General features: G+C 40.6%; 1 protein-coding gene across 2 annotated transcripts in view; it reads right to left on the bottom strand.

Annotated features, from left to right (window-relative positions):
* Nucleotides 1-13786: 13786 nt before the first annotated feature.
* The window catches only part of STMN2 (stathmin 2), a 52182-nt gene continuing 49039 nt past the window's right edge, over nucleotides 13787-16929 (bottom strand). For both annotated transcript variants that reach the window (XM_019926271.3, XM_073794540.1), the window contains one exon: nucleotides 13787-14009. In XM_019926271.3, the coding sequence (XP_019781830.2) occupies nucleotides 13950-14009 (60 nt within the window). In that variant the 3' untranslated portion in view covers nucleotides 13787-13949. The remainder of the gene's footprint in view (nucleotides 14010-16929) is intronic.

Here is a 16929-nt window from a genome sequence, read left to right as displayed (position 1 = left end):
AGGGATGAATATGTGTTCAAGATAGGTTCCTAAAGGAACCAGTGGATATGTGAGCTGTAGAAGAAGGCAGGTAAGCAAGTAGATAGGACAGCACGAGCAAAAGCATGAGCCTGAAAATGAGCATGGCGTGTATGAACTGTGCTCATCAGTTCAGTCATGTCGGAGGTCACATGCTTAAGACCAACCAGCGGGCAACGGGCAACTATTGTAAGAATGTGAGATAGCTACCTTTGTTTTTTAGGCAGATCACCATTTGAATGGCCTCACAGCTGAGGATTGGGTTCTATTCATTTATATATGCAGGGCTTGGTGTGCACGAATCACTCTCTAAATGTTGAATGCAAATGTGAGTCAGTAAGAACAGGAGTAAGAGAAGGGCAATCATGAGGATGGTCGATGCAAGTAGAAAATAAGTGAAGAGAATGGGCACAGGTCTGTGTGTAGAAGAAAGAGCAAAAGATGGCGAATGCATGTGATAGTTTTCTCAGATTGTGTAAACTCCATGCTGGATCCTCAGTGAATGTTTACTGAATGACTCAGTGAACTGGAGGGCTTGTTACCAGAGAAATAGTGAGCTGAATGTGTTGCAACACAATTCTACAGATTGTGCAGTTTCAATCCCCGTTTACCATGTGCCAGGCATTGGGCCAATTGAATTAATCAAGTTCTACCTTTGTTCTTAGTTTGGTGCTGTACTGCTCATTCCGTGGTGCCTTGGTTGTATATGCCATTTAAAGAGCAAGACCATTGATTTGCTTAGATGTAACTTACTTTTCATAAGGTTTCAACTGTGAAGTGAGTGAGGAAAGCCCCCTGAAATCTGGGTTTCACTTCTGGAAATTGATCCCTACTTAAAAGTTTAGAAGCTTTGTTCTGAGTGTGCTGCCATGAAAATGATGTTTGTTTTGGCTTATTCATAGAGTAGGATCTTACCTTAAACTTATACATAGAAACAAATCCACTTTGGAGTAGTTTTTCTTACATGTTTTGCTCTTTGTGGAACCTAGCTGAAATTCATGGGTCTCTTAATAAATATATTACTTGAGAGTGAATTCCACTGCATGGCAAGCCCTTTCTAGAATTTATTGCAGTTTCTGGAGAATCTGAAAATTTAAGAATCAAGCACAACAATTTACAAGTGTTCTGGATTTTGTGAAAGTGTAAGGAATCATCTGTTTTTACTGAGGCTTCCTGTATTCTTAAATTTACTGAATTCTTTAGTGATAAGATACTGTGGAAGGAGTCTGATAAGAGTCTTGAAAAGAAGCTCGATTTGAACTGCAGAGAGTTTCTTTTCATAAATAGCACTTTTTTTGGATAACATTTTCTGAAAATTTCCAAATTATTATTTTTGAAAAGACCATGACTGGTAAAAAGTCAATCAGAAACTATTTTAATTATGTCAAACTGAAAGAGATTTAAGGGAATTTGGTGTTTTCCAGAACTTTGTAAGTGCTGCGAGAGTGAAAGTCAGAGGCACTATAGCTGTGTGGTCCAGAAAATCAGGAAGTGGTTGTTGCAATGTAGGAGTCTGGAGACAGCAGGAAAGGCCAGTGTCCATGGTCACAGTTGTCCTGAAGTAAGGCATTGTCAGAGAAATGTGACTGCTACAAAAGATCATCTTTGCTTTTCCCCCCAATTCCAGGGGGGAAAGAATGACTTTTATTTCCCTTCCACCTTCCAAATCTAATGCAAGCACATATCATTGGCAGAATCTATAGAGTACCAGGAACTCTGCTGGCAAAGAAGACAGGAAGTGTAGTTCACAGGCTTGTAGTCCTTGAGGAGAGTATAGAGGGATGAGAACGATACCGAATGATGTTAGACAATATCAAACATATTCATCAACAATTATTAGAAGACCTATAAATCTTACTGGCTCCTTATATTGACAGAGTATATCCTTGAGTAATTTTCTCAGAAATTGGGCAGTACCTTTTATGAGCTCTTATATATATGAAAATATCTTTATTTTGCCTTTGCATTTGATTGATCATTTGATGGATGTAGAGCCCTACCTTATTTCCTCAAGACTTTAAAGATATTTCTCCTTTATCTTTTAGCATTCAGAGTTGCCAATAGGGACTCAGAATCGATCTGATTTTCACTCCTCTGTAGGTAAATTATTTTTAACTCTGTTGGCAATTTAAAGGATTGGATGTTTCCAAATTTCAGCATTTGTGTGGGTGCAGTCTTTTTGCATTTGCTCTGTTTAGCACTTAGTTGGTTATTTCTATCTGCTGATTCATGTTGCTCTGTAGTGCTAGGAAATTTTCTTCTGTTATGTCTTTATTTCCTACACCAACTGCTCCCCCTCTCACCCAAGTAATCTAGAAGAGCTCTGAGATGAATGTTGGAACCCTCAATCTATCTTTCTTCTGTTCTTTCTTTTGGTGTCAAATCCAAAATAATCATTGCCAAGATTGATGTCAAGGAGCTTACCTTTGATATTTTTTTCTAGTAGTTTTATGTTCAAGTCTTTAATCTATTTTGAGTTGATTTTTGTGTATGGTGTAAGTTAGGGGTCCAGTTTCATTCTGTTGCATGTAGTTGTCCAGTTTTCCCAATACCTTTTATTGACGAGACTATGCTTTCCTCATTTATATTATTGACTCCTTTTCCATAAATTAATTGAGTATATAATACATGGATTTGTTTCTGGACTCTTTATTTGGTTCCTTTGATTTGTTTTTATGCCAATAGCATACTGTTTTGGTTACTATAGCTTTGCAATATAATTTGAAATCAGGAAGCATGATGCCTTCAGCTTTGTTCTTTTATTTCAAGATTACTTTGGCTGGTCAGGGTCTTTTGTGGTTCCATACAAATTTTAAAACTATTTGCTCTATTTCTGGAAAAATGTCATTGGAATATTGATAGGAATTGCATTGAATCTGTAAATTGCTTTAGAGAGTAAAATGAGTTTGAGTGTGTTCTCTCTTCTTCAAATTTTTTGGGGGAAGAGATTGAATAGAATTTTCATTAATTCTTCTTTAGATGTTTGGTAGAATTCATCAGTGAAGCCATCTGGTTCTGGGCTTTTCTTTGTAGGGAGGTTTTGATTATTGAGTCAATCCTTACTTGTTATTGATCTGCTCAGATTTTCTTTTTCTTCACAATTCAGACTTGGTAGGTTGTATGTTTCTCAAAATTTATCCATTTTTTCTAGGTTGTCCAATTTGTTAGTATATAAATTGTTCATAGTAGTCTCTTATGATCCTTTGTATTTACTGGCTATCAGTTGTAATGTTTTCTCTTTCATTTATAATTTTATTTCGTTGAAACCTCCCTCTTTTTTTCTTGGTAAGTTTAGATAAAGGTTTGTCAGTTCTGTAAACTTCTCTCTTAGAAATACTCCTGTCATCCGATAAGTTTTGATATGTTGTGTTTCCACTTTCATTTACTCTAATTTTTTTTTTTTTTTTTTTTTTTGCCTCTATGTCCTTAGGGCTTACACTCATTGTTTTAGTTTGAATACAAAGATAGTGTTGTCTAACTCTCACTAAAGTCTGGAAAGTGGAAAGGAGTCAGCTGGCCTACATACTCAAGATATACGCTCTCAGTTAAACATTCTCATACCTGGTTGCCGCCCCACACCTGTTACCTCTTGACTCTGGACTTAGAACTGCCCCCAACTGCATCTACCTCTGAAATACATGCCTTCCTTGAGCTGGATTTCTCTACAGATCTGAGTCCAACTGGTCTCCATTTTTCAAAGTTTGCTCAAAACTTCTGGCCTATTTACAGCACTTCTATTTTCTATTATTGCAATGGAATTACTCTATCTTAAATATATTTTATGCTATTTCACGGATTTGGGGCAAAAAATGAGAAATGAATGTATCTAACTCTCCGTCTTGATCTAACTGGTGACTTCTCAATTACGTTTTCCTAAAGAAATAGTTCCTTAAACTATTTATGGTGTTGCTCAAATAAGAGGAAATCACCCTTTGCTTTCAGAATTTTAATTAAAAAATTGATTTTCAAAATATGTATTCAAAATTATTATCCCGCATTTACAACACAACAAAAAGTTTTTGTACTATCTGTTCTGATACATTTTGTGCAGACCTACTCAATGACAGAGAAATCAATTTGTTAATCCTTTGAGATTACTTTTGATTCTGAATTTTTGTTTTGTTTTTTTACTCTCCATACTTTTAAAATGTTGTCATCAGCCATGTTTGTGGGCTGAGCCGTGAAAGGAGGAAATGAATCAAATCATTAAAAAAATGGAGATGTTTCCTTTGTTTCATTCATTTGTTTTCGATTATTATTATTTTTTTTTACACTCCACAAATGTTTTCAGGCACTCTGTTAAATGTTGCGAGGAGATAATCATGGTATTTTCCAGAAACTAAAGAAAGTAAGGTTGTTACATAGATTATAGGGCTATGATGATAAGAGATGAAAGCAGTGAGACCACAAGTTTGTAAATTACACTAAGGAATTTAGAATAACTTCAGGGCAATGAGAAGCCACAAAAATATTTTAAGTGGAGAAGTGACCCAATCAGATATCAATTTTATGGACTCCCACCTTGGCTGTAGTATGTAGAACAGACTAGAAGTGGGTAAGATTTTTTCTTTGCAAAAGAGTGTCCTATTCTTACACGTTTTTCTTGCTCTTCTCTTCCATTTGCTGTTAGATTCATTTTACAAAAATGAAAACCTAGCCAAGAGAATACAAACCAGTTTAATAAGAAGGTTGCATGTGATTCTGTAATCGATCTTCTATAATGGACATTCCATAATTGCTAAAGTTTAATAGATTTTCCCATCCTTTTTGTGATAATATATAACTAGGCTTAGTTTATAGCTCTGGACTAGAAATGATGTGTCTTTCTTCTGTAACTGTCAATTTCATATTGAATGTATGAAACATTAAAAGTTTCCCAAAGAGGTATTACTCAAAATGTTCATCTCTAGGGGAAACTTTGACGTACTCTGTTGCTTCTCATTATTTCTTTTCAGTATGTAATTTGGTAATTAACTGTCCATCTCCCAATAGTAATGAAAAAGACATATAGGTAAAATATTGTGGTTACATAAGTGCTTGTTAATGAGTAAACAAATAAATTACATATAGAAGGTTGCTGACAACTTCTTAAATTTATAAGTGATTCTTATTGTTGTGTTAAATGTTGTGTTCCTTCAGCAGAATAAGTATATTTTACTAATATGTTTGGGCTTTGTGGCTACAATAACTGTGAGTGGAAACATATTTATTTAATGCCCTACTCTGTTACAAAAATCATCTGAGATATTTATATGTGTAAATATAAGCCCTCATTGCAGGCAGAGAAGTGTTTGAAAGCTAAAAATCTGTAATAAAACTTGTATGAAAATCAAAGTGGCCTGGGTGTAATTATAAAATGTCTTCCAAATAGCTGTTCGTGATGAGTTTAATATAAAGTTCAGGACAGAAAAGTTTGCATTTCAGTTCCTTCTAGATAAAAAATAACCAAAGTAACTAATACTTTATGAATAGTAAGTACTCCTTCCTAGGGGTTAGGTTTTTTTTTTAGTGCTTAAAGTTGCTAATTCATTGAATTTTCACTATAACTTTATGATGTCAGTACTATTATCATCCTCCATTATATCTGAAGAAACAGAGGCAGAGGCGTTAAGTTATTTGTTTACTGACACCTGACTGATAAGTAACCAAGGTGGGATTTGAACCCACACACTTTGGCCCCATGTTATTGGCCAGCACACCATGTTTCTACATTGTTAGAAAGCTATCTCAGTAATCCCAGCAAATGATGAAGAAAGATTAGACGAAGGTGATAAAGTATCTATCTACCTACCATCAATCATCTATCTATCTATCTATCTATTGATTCTGAGAATAGAGTCAACAAAATTTTCTGATGTTTGCCTATGGAGTATAAGAGAAAGAAGGGGATCAAAGGTGACTACACAGGGGGCTTCCCTGGTGGCGAAGTAGTTGAGAGTCTGCCTGCCGATGCAGGGGACGCGGGTTCGTGCCCCGGTCCGGGAAGATCCCACATTGCCGCGGAGCGGCTGGGCCCGTGAGCCATGGCCGCTGAGCCTGCGCGTCCGGAGCCTGTGCTCCGCAACGGGAGAGGCCACAACAGTGAGAGGCCCGCGTACAGCAAAAACAAACAAACAAACAAAAGAATGTGGGAGCTTCATCTATGTGGATACTATCATTAACACAGAAATAGAGTTGAAGAGAGTAACAGAGATCCAAGAACTAAAAATCATAGAGAAATGTGGGACCGTGACCTGGGGGTTTGTAGTGAACCCCAACAATGAAGAAAAGAGGTTGAATAGTCTGGTGACATGAGATGCAAGAGTGGGTATTTTAGGGGGGAGTTAGAATGATCTGAATGTGGAAAACAAGAACACACTCCTTGAGAAGCCTACAGGGGAAGCAGAATCCCCAGGGGAGAGAGGGAAAGACATTGTTTCCATTGGGCATTTCCATTGGGAATTTCCATTGGGAAAGACATTGTTTACCTGGGGAATTTAAGGCTTAAAGGAGACAATGCACGTACAGTATTCAGCACATAAATGCCAGGAATTTTTTTGTCACCAGACCCTGAGAACTGTGCCCTTGCTGTACTTTCCCATTTTGGAAGAGTGTTCAGTTTAGTTAGACTCCATTTCCTCAGGAACAAATGGGAACTTCAGGCTTCAGAGCCCTGGACCAGCTGCTGCTTTAAGTGGCATGACTTGCGGGCAGAATCAGCAGCCCATGTGGTGTGACCTGCTGGAACCAGTGTTGGTTTCATGGTATGTTGCTGAAAGTGTTACCATTAAATTCCTAATTAAAGAGTTGCCTCCAAGTGATTTTATTCTGTTTTTCTCTATGGTTAGATGTTAAGAAGTTTTCCCTTTTTTGCAGAGGTTTATTTTTCTGATCATCTAAAATGGTGTTGTATACCTAAGCTTAATTTCAAGCTCAAATAATTTGAAATCAAGAAGACACTATTAGACTATAGCGGAAGGAAAGAAGACAGGAACTCATATTAAGCGTTGAATATGCCAAGCACTGCGGTAAGTATTCTTCTCATTCGAATTCATCAATTCATTTTGTTCATTAACTCACCAAAAGTATGTCTGTGTGTGTACGCGTGTGTGTGTGTATTGAACCCTTGCTAAATACTAGGGATTCAACAATAAATTAGAAGAGGACCCTCAGCTTTGGAGGAGCTTATGGTTAAATGAGAGAAACAGCTAAGCAAACAGAAATTATAATATAGTGGGATATATGTTAATAATAATTATGGAATATTTACCTGTACCAGGTGCTCTGTAAAGATCCTTTACATTAGCTCATATAATCTTGTCAGCAGCCTTCTCAGACACTACATTAATCATCTCATAACAATGCTGTGTTACAAACCATTTCAAACGTCGGTGGCTCATGACCATAAATATTTACTTTTCTTGCATATACATATATTTTTTCTGTTTCAGAGTGTTGGTCAGCTGGGCTTGGCTCCAGGCTTTTGACTGGGTTCGGGTCTGCTCACGTGCGTCCACATTCTCCTTGTTTACAACAGCTCCTCCAGGACATGTTTCCATGACAGATCATAGGAGTATAAGCTGGCAAGCCCCTGCTTGGTTAAAGCCTTGACTCATAGCAAATCCAGTATTATTCCATGGGCCAAGGTCTGATGCATAGTCAAGCCCAACATCAGTGGGTGGGGAAATGTACTCTGTCTTCTCCAGTGAGAGGTCCTGCAGTCAAGTGAAGAGCTGAGACAATGATTCAGTCAAATGTAGGCGTTGACTATGAGATCATCCCTAGCTTCCCGGTAAGGACATTTAAAGAAGATAAACAACTTGCTCAGGGTCAGAGAGCTAGGGACCTTAATCTCCAAAGCCCATGCCCTTGACCACTGCACTATTTTGCACAGGGTGCTTTGGGAGCACATAGGCGATGCAGCTCACCAGCCTATTGGGGCGTCAGTAGGGAAGGAAGGGACTGGAGCTGATCCTGAGTAGTATTTGGCCAGACTGGGAGTTTAGTAGCAAAGGGGCCATTGGTAGTGGTGAAAGCAGTTTCACTGGAGAGGTGAGAGCAGAAGGCAGATGGTGGTAGGTTGAAATGTGCTTGGGAGGTGAAGGAAGAGAAACAGGTTCTAGAAGCTTGACTAAGATGGGTAGAAAAAAATATGACAATAGGATTGGAATAGGATAGAAGATAGCATTTTTTTTTTTTTCTTCAGAGACCTGAGTGCTTAATGCTAACCTGAGAGTTAGTAGAGAGGCCCCGTTGGATTGAAGTTTGACTTCCAACACATCTTTGCCCCTCCATACGAGATGACCCCCCTGGTGGGAGGTGAGGGACAGAGAAGAGATGAATGTGACTCAAAAAAGAGGGAGGGGGGCCTTCCCTGGTGGTACAGTGGTTAGGACTCCACGCTTACATTGCAGGGGGCACGGGTTTGATCCCTGGTTGGGGAACTAAAATCCCACATGCCGTGAAGTGTGGCCAAAAAAAAAAGAGGGAGAGAGAGAGAGAGGATCATTTCAATGATTGTATGTGCCATTGTATATAACATGTAGTCTAGCTCAGTGTCTGTCATGTAGCCTACAGAACTGAATTGATACATTTATTTAACTAGTATTTAGGAAACATCACAAGCAGGTTTTAAAAGACTTTCTGGAAGTCCCCATTAATTGAAATGGAATCCTTCACAATATTCCATGCTGTGTCAGGTTAGTCAAACGTATTACTTCCTTTCATACACAAAAGGGTCTACTGAAGCCTCAGTCATGGGAATATGTGTGTTAGGAAAATAACTTTTAGAGGTAGTTGGCACAAGTATGTATGTGAAAATTTTTGTATGCTAGAATTTGTATAAGGTTTTAAACGTTTTGCTCTCTTATCTTTTAAAACAATGCAGGTGACTATAGTTCAAAATAAACCAATGAAAAAATTCAATTTGCCTTTTCATATTTGAGATAAATAGTTCAGCTGGTTAGGTCAGGCCCCCTTCCCAATATCATAGTGTTAAATGGTTTCTTTGCCATTTAGGACTCAAATGAACTGAAAATACGTAAGCCACTTGAAAGCTGTTGAAACATTCAATTTCAGACTGGGGATGATGTGGCTGGCTAAAAGTCACGGTGCGTGATGGTAAAAAGAATTTCAATTCATTAATAGTTATTAGTGAATAACAACCTCAGAGCTCACGGGCATAAAACAAGAAGAGTTTACCCCATTCCTGATACATGTCTCTCACAGATGGGGGCTGAGCTCTGTTTTCTTCTTCCAGGTCGTGGGAGCAGGGGGAAATTGGGCCTGATGAATTGTGAACTTCCTCTCAAGTTTTCCACCTGGAAGGGGCACAGGTTACTCCCGCACAACGTGCCCTGAGCAAAGGGAATTGCACAACCACGCCTAACTAGAAGTGTCAGGGAAGCAATCAATCCCAGAAAAAAGAAGCCAGAAATATTTAGTGAAGAGCACGAATGACAAACAAATGGAAGGTATCCTAGTTGTCATGAGCACTGTTCTCTAATTCTGTTGGCGGTCTGTACTACAGGTCGCCATATCCTCTGTTTGTCCTTCCAGATTCTCTTTCTGCCTTTCTTCATCCTACTCAGCCCCAGAGGCTGACTTCTACGCACTGCCTCCCCTGGACTCCCTTGCCGTCTTGTTTCTTGTTGGATTTGGCCAGTGCGAGTCCTTGGCTACAGAGGGAAGAGTAAGAGAAGAAGGCTGCTCTATTCTGTGGATCCCTCCTTGCTGGGCTCCATTTGTTAGAGGCTGAATTCCTCTCTTTAAGGTCATGGCCCCTGATCAGACAGCCTTCTTCCACAGCTACAACTTTCTCTTGGATCTATCGGCCACAGGTGGAAATGGCTTCTCTCTGGTGGTACACACTAGGTCCTTCACCATCCTTTGTTGGTTTCTTTTAATCTGTCCACATCCTCATAAAAGAATCTTCATTAAATATACTTCATTTACCCCTTCATAGTATGCCATCTATTTCTTGCCAGGTTGAGGACTAGTATGTGAGGGTATGGTAGTAAAAACGTAATGAGTCTTGGATCTGCAAGTTTGGTGGGCAGCAAGATGGCAAGGAGCTGCTAAGGTTCCATGGAGGGCGTATTCTCCAATGCGCCAAGGGGAATAAAGGGACAGGAAGATCTGCTTAGGTAACAGAGCCAAGAGCCATGGAGTGGGGAGCCCCTCTCTGGGAGTAGAATAGAGACAGAAGCAAGGAACGTTCCCTATCCCAAAGGAGGACCCTCATAATGACTGGCCAATGGGTCACCAGAATTTCTATCTTCAGTGAATGCCATGTATTCCCTATTGTTCCCCTTTAGAACAAGCTTGTTTATTGTGATTTATCTGTCCTCATCTCACCACCGTAAATTGAATATGTTAGGGAAGATAACTTGCATTTTAAATTGATTTGTCTCTTGTCAGGAGGACTCACATCCACATCTGTCGGAAAGAGTACTGTGTACCACCGAGATCCTGGACATTGAGCTTGATGTCATGGACAAGTGGCACTTGGGGATTTTATATCTTAGGAACAGTGTGAGTGTACTTTACGCGTGGGAAGGAGAGTCAACCTGCTATTTGGTGACCAGTAGGGTGGTAGTCATCAGTGCTGCTTACTTCTGGCTTTCCTCCTTCTGGGCTTATGATGGGCTGGAATCTTTCCTGATCGTTTAGAATCAAATGTGGTTGTATCACTTACTTTGACCAATGAAATATAACTTGTGCTATTTCTGGGAGGAAGCTTTAAGAGAGCCAGCACGTGATTGGCCATGTTTACACTTTTCCTCTTCTACGGTGGCCAGCGATGTTCCAGGTAGAGGCAGTCCTTGTAGGCCTTTGGCCCCAGAGTGAGCAGTGAAACAGAGCAGCGTCCACTGTGACTCATGTTGGACATGTACAGCAGGAGAAGGAAATAAACTTTTCTGGTTTCATTTCACAGAGATTTGGGGGGTTTTATTACAGAGCAAGCTAGGCTCTTGTGACTGACATTGTAGTGAAGGTAATTCTAGACAGAGAGTACAGCATACGCATGGAGGCCAGACATTTCATGTCATTGGTATGTCAGGATGCATGGTTTGGTGTCTAAGGAAAATGACATTCTTGAGAAAAGAGAGGTGTGTTGGGGACAATTTAATGTCATGTAAAGACGTGCAGATTTTATTCTGCTGGTAAAGGGGAGGTAGTAGTAGAATGTGGGAGCGACCCGATCAGTGTGTAGAGGAGACTGTAGACTGGCACGGAGGAGACTTCTCAGTTGGCTCCTGTGAGAGTCTGATAGCATCCAAATTAGGGCAGTGGTTATGAAAGCAGAAAAGCAAGGAATGAGGGGCAACTTGGAAGTCAAATCAGTGCTGTTTGATGGTCACTCGGAGGTGGGCAGTGGGGACAGAGGGGAATCTAAGATGACCTGGATAATTTGGGGGAGCTTGAGGATGTCAGTTTTGCTTTAGGCTCTGTGTTTGCCTTAGCAGTTTTCAGCAAATTGCCTGATTAGAAGTCAAGGACCGTTGTCCTGTCCAGCCTGGGAATGCAAGAGGTGATTGCTTGCTGAAGTCAAGGGTGCCGTGTCTCCCTTCTCATTCTCTCCCTCAGTGGGAGGGCTGATGGGAGAGTTAGAGTACGGCTATCAGTGCAAGTGTTGTAAAGTCTGGTGCTTGATTCAGGGAGGGGAATAACATTTATCAGTCCTCCACTGTTTCACACATTTTTGAGAGTAGAAGAGATGAGAGGAGGGTGAATCTTCAAAACCATGGGATTATGTGAGTTTTCTTTAAAGAACATTTCAAAGTCATATACGCAATTTAAACGTAATCCTGAGGAAATCCAGGGCTTAATCACAGGTTCTGGCCCAGTGGAAGCCCTTCAAGTAATGTTTACTGAATTAAGCAACATAAAAATCAGTGTGAAAGTATAGTTTATTTTATGCTAATCAGAAGCTCCGATTGACTTCTGAAAGGAAGATCATGGAATTCATGTTTTTAAGGATGTGTATCAATGGTTGCAGTGTTAGATGCCCACAAATAAAGGATATTCAAGATAGGGACCAGGTGGCCTCCACCTTAAGCTTGGCGTGTTAGCACTCCTATGGACAATAGCTCCGTTTGTTTATTCGTAAGTCTGTGTGGTTTCAATTATTTATGATTTTCTGCTAAAACTGGATGTGGTTCCTTTGGTCCTGCAGTATCCATCTGGGTCATTGACACGCCCCCGCTGTGTCCGTGTGTGCAGTGTGTTTATTGGCAGTGCAAAATTCGGCAGTATGGCAGGGAAATCACATTTTAACAGGCTGGGGAAGGTGTCCTGTGGCCGCGTGGGAGAACGTGAGGCGGTGCCAGGAAGCTTCCAAGCTCTTTGAGAAGGGCTCTCTCCTGCAGAATCATCAGTCTAAACCTGTGGTATCTCCTTCAATTTTGAATGTTTTTTAAGGGGAACAGATTGAAGCCCTCTCCTGCTGTGTTGGACTGTCAGAGGGAGAGAGAAAAGTGATGCTTCCTGCTGCTCCAGAAGGGAAGTGAATCAGCAGGGCCCTGGTTTCCTTCAAACTCTAATTACTGTCTTTGCTTCTGAGATTGCCTAAGGCAACGGCCACCCTTTTAAAATCTGAACTCCAGGGTCTGACACACCGAGGGGCAAGAGAACAGACCAAACCTGTATTAGTTCACAGAACTCCAATTCTTTATTAATCACAGCTTGCTCACAATGACATACAGGAAAATAGCACTAATGAAGAGTAAATATGCAGGCAGCAACCTTCGGGAGTTGGGAGTTGGGGGAGAAACGACTTCAAAACTGCGATAGGTACTTATGGTGGGTATCTGTTGATTCTCTCAGTTGGCACAAACGCCCTGCTTAGCCCCCTTGACTGCGTCAGCCCTCATAGATGGAGTAATATATATAAATATTTTTTTAAATAGGCAGGATTGCCTCACACTGGGGAAGAAAGACCAGCTTAAGTGAAAGTCCGCAGTGTTTTTGATTTTGTTTGCGTGTGTGTTTGAATGCAACAATCAGCTCACAGTTTCCAAGTGGAAAAATATTCAGTAGCATCATGTACTTGTACTATAGGTAAGAGCTTAAAATGAACATCATCAATCATGGCATCCACAAATAAGCCACCTGACACATTAATTCATTCCATCAAAAGAACTTAAACTAGAGAATAAGCCCACTTCATGAAAAGCGATTTCACGGCTGCTTGAACCATCTGGGTTAGGATCTGTGTTCAGCACTTTAAAAGGTTCAGCTTTTTGCTTCTACCCAGATTGATCTCAGATCTGTCTTTTTCGTCCATCCCTTTCTAAAGCCAAAGCACATTTGTAGCACATAATCCAGTAGAAGCAGAAGTAAATGCTATGAGTAGTGGTTTTTCTTAGCCTGGTTTTGTAGTTCTTAGGCAGTCAGTAGATTATGAGCGGACAAATGTGGTGATTTGTGTGGAGTTGTAATACCTGTGATCTAGGTATGGTCTCAGTCAAGTTCAGAGATTACCAAGCTGTCTAGGTCAGTAGGCAATGGTGGGTTTCTAGCACCAAAGACTGTCTATTGACCTCATTTTTCTGTTGGAATGAAAAGGGCAGGGAATGGAGTCAGACATGGGGAGCTTCAAAAAGAACAGACCTAGCAAATTCATTTGAGTGGAAAGACACAACATCAAAAGCCTGTTACAGGACATGTAAGATTATGAAATAACTTGCATAATGCAATACTTGTATTTTTTAACAAAAATGTAAGTATTTACAAAATAAGATCCAAGGTATTTTTTAAACATCAAGCAAAACATTCTGCAAAGAGACCGCATTGATTTTTTTTTTATTTTTGATTCTGTTTTTTGTTTTTTATAATGAGTTCTTTTTAAACCATGTCATACATTTCCCATACTGATATCGCATGATCCATTATAATATAGGCAGGGGGATTTACTAATGGTGGGGCGTGCCATACCCTCCGTCGCCGCTTCAGCCAGACAGTTCGACCTGGAGTTCCTTGTTCCTGCGCACCTCCGCAGCATGCCTCTCCTGAAAAACACCGAAGGGAGACGAGACATCAGGAGCCTCGCCTGGTCCACAGAGAATTAGGAGGCCCCGCCCACTAATTTGGCTACTATGCGCTTGACTGGAAGTAACCCCCTTTAGCGTCTACCTTTAGGAAATGTTCTCATTTCAAAGAAAGGAAAACGTGGAACCCAATAAGGGTCACATTACAGAAGATCATAGAAGACTAATAGTGTCTAAAAAACTTGTATCACTGTATTTGATTAAAACGATGAACAAAAGATCATATGATTAAGAGAATTTAAAAATTTTAAAAAATTTTTTGATTAAGAGAATTTCGACTATTAGGACTACTGTATAAATCCAGAGAATAGCAATACAATATCATCCTGTCTTCTCTATAATTTTGAACGGTGTTTTTCCTTTTCCCTAACATTTTAAGGGCTTTATAGTTGCCAGTGGACATTTTGGGAGGATGAGATGCAGGAAAAAGACTTGTTGTATACTTCCTAAATTCTTAACCCCTTAGTCAGGGCTTTCAAAACTTGAGTCCAAATGACCTCTCCAGTCTTAGCCTCCACCCTTCTCCTACGCCTGCTTGATTTCTCGGTTTAACGGAATTGTCTTTTTTTTTTTTTTTTTTTTTGCGGTACGCGGGCCTCTCACTGTTGTGGCCTCTCCCGTTGCGGAGCACAGGCTCCGGACGCACAGGCTCAGCGGCCATGGCTCACGGGCACAGCCGCTCCGCGGCATGTGGGATCTTCCCGGACCGAGGCACGAACCCGTGTCCCCTGCATCGGCAGGCGGACTCTTAACCACTGCGCCACCAGGGAAGCCCCGGAATTATCTTTTCATGCACTTTTCAATGCTGGCGATTCCAAGTCTTCCAGTTCCAACCACCAGGATAGTAAACAGACTCCTTAATCCCTGTAGCGGTTGCCTCTTTCTCCGTGAAGACTTTCATGAGACTGAAAACGATCTCACTTTCCATTTGAAAACCTGCATTAATCTTCCCTTTTTATGTGGCAGCCGTTTTATTCTAACTTGTGCTTTGGTCATTTCTGTTCTTATCTCATCAGCTCTCTTAGGCAGATGCTTACTTAGAAGCTCGCTGAGGGCCAGGGCTGCATTTTCTCACTTTTGTTGCACTTGCAGGGCCCAGCAGGTTCTCTTGCACATAGTGCATGATCAATAGATGTTTATTTACGTGAGGATCTGGGGCACTAAACTTGATTTGGGAACTAAACTCTCTGAGAAGGGAGCTGATAGGAAAGGTGGAATTCTATTTTTAGTGCACAGTTCTGCCTTGGATGACTATAAGCACAGGGTCTTGCCTATCATAGGTGATAAATACGTGGGTGTTCAATTGAAACTGAATTTTTAAAATATTAATTGTTATTAGTATTATTTATTTTTCTATTTAGAATATTATTTATATTGCTATTTTACTCCCCTGAAGCTCCAGAAATTTCTTGTGGCTCTATAGCAGGGGTCCCCAACCCCCAGGCCACAGACAGGTACTGGTCCGTGGCCTGTTAGGAACCGGGCTGCACAGCAGGAAGCGAGCAGTGAGAGAGCGAGCGAAGCTTCATCTGTATTTACAGCCGCTCCCCATGGCTTGAGTTACCGCCTGAGCTCTGCCTTCTGTCGTATCAGCGGCGGCATTAGATTCTCATAGGAGCGCGAACCCTACTGTGAACTGCGCATGCGAGGGATCTAGGTTGTGCGCTCCGTATGAGAATCTAACGCCTGATGATCTGAGGTGGAGCTGAGGCAGTGATGCTAGCGCTCAGCAGCTACTGCAAATACAGATTATCGTTAGCAGAGAGGTTTGACTGCAGAGACCATAATAAATCAACTGCTTGCAGACTCATATCAAAACCCTATGAGTGAGTGGCAAGTGACAGTTAAGCTGCATCTTACAGAGTAGACTGGACATAAGCAACACACTTCGGGTGTCTCTGTCTCCCATCACCCCCAGATGGAACCATCTAGTTGTAGGAAAACAAGTTCAGGGCTCCCACTGATTCTGCATTATGGTGAGTTGTATAATGATTTCATTATATATTACAAGGTAATAGTAATAGAAATAAAGTGCACAATAAGTGTAATGCACTCGAATCATCCCCAAACCATTCTCCAGCCCCCGCCCTGGGTCTGTGGAAAAATTGTCTTCCACGAAACCAGTCCCTGGTGACAAAATGTTGGGGACTGCTGCTCTATAGATTCCTTTAGTTCAGAGGCAATGATCTTGACCAGCTATAAAGTAAATCTTATCATGAAGCTCTATTAATCTCAAGTAGTCTCTGCTTATAGGTTCCTTATAATACTAAGCATTTATTAGGCACTTAATAGGTACCAGTTCTGCATAGGTACAGATTTTACCTGTATTCATTCCCTTGATCCTCGAAACAATCCTGTGATGGAGGCTCTACTCTGGTGCCCATTTTACAGATGAAGAAACTGAGGCACAGAAAGGCTAAGTCACTTGCCCAAGATCACAAAATTAAGAAGCAGCAGAGCTGAGACTCCAACCCAGGGAGCCTGGCTATACAGCCCCCATTCAACCACTGCTATGTAGCCTCAATGTGAACGTGAGGAGAAAATTTTATAGTTGTATGGAAAAATGTGTCTTTTCAAATGTAGGTTCTGGGAGAGAAAGGCATGTACAGCCCTACGTTTCCTTCAAAGATACAGAGTTAGAGTAAACAGGAAGTTGATTCTAGAGAAAGAGTTTAAAAGCAATTTTATTTAATTGGTTTAAATGAGCTTTTTGTCTGTATTCAAAAGCCATGAAGAGAAGAGGGAAAAAACATGTATAGAGAAATCATGTCCTGTCTGGAAATGTCACAGGGGAACTAGCATGAATGCAGCCGACTCTTCTTTCTTTTTGTTCTGCTATGGTGAGGAAAAAGATGCCATAAAATCTTTTTCTCATGCAGAA

The sequence above is a fragment of the Tursiops truncatus genome, chromosome 17, assembly GCF_011762595.2.
Source record: "Tursiops truncatus isolate mTurTru1 chromosome 17, mTurTru1.mat.Y, whole genome shotgun sequence".
NCBI classification, from domain to species: Eukaryota; Metazoa; Chordata; class Mammalia; order Artiodactyla; family Delphinidae; genus Tursiops; species Tursiops truncatus.
The sequence above is the reverse complement of the archived record's forward strand: the minus strand, read 5'-3'. Positions and strand labels throughout refer to the sequence as shown.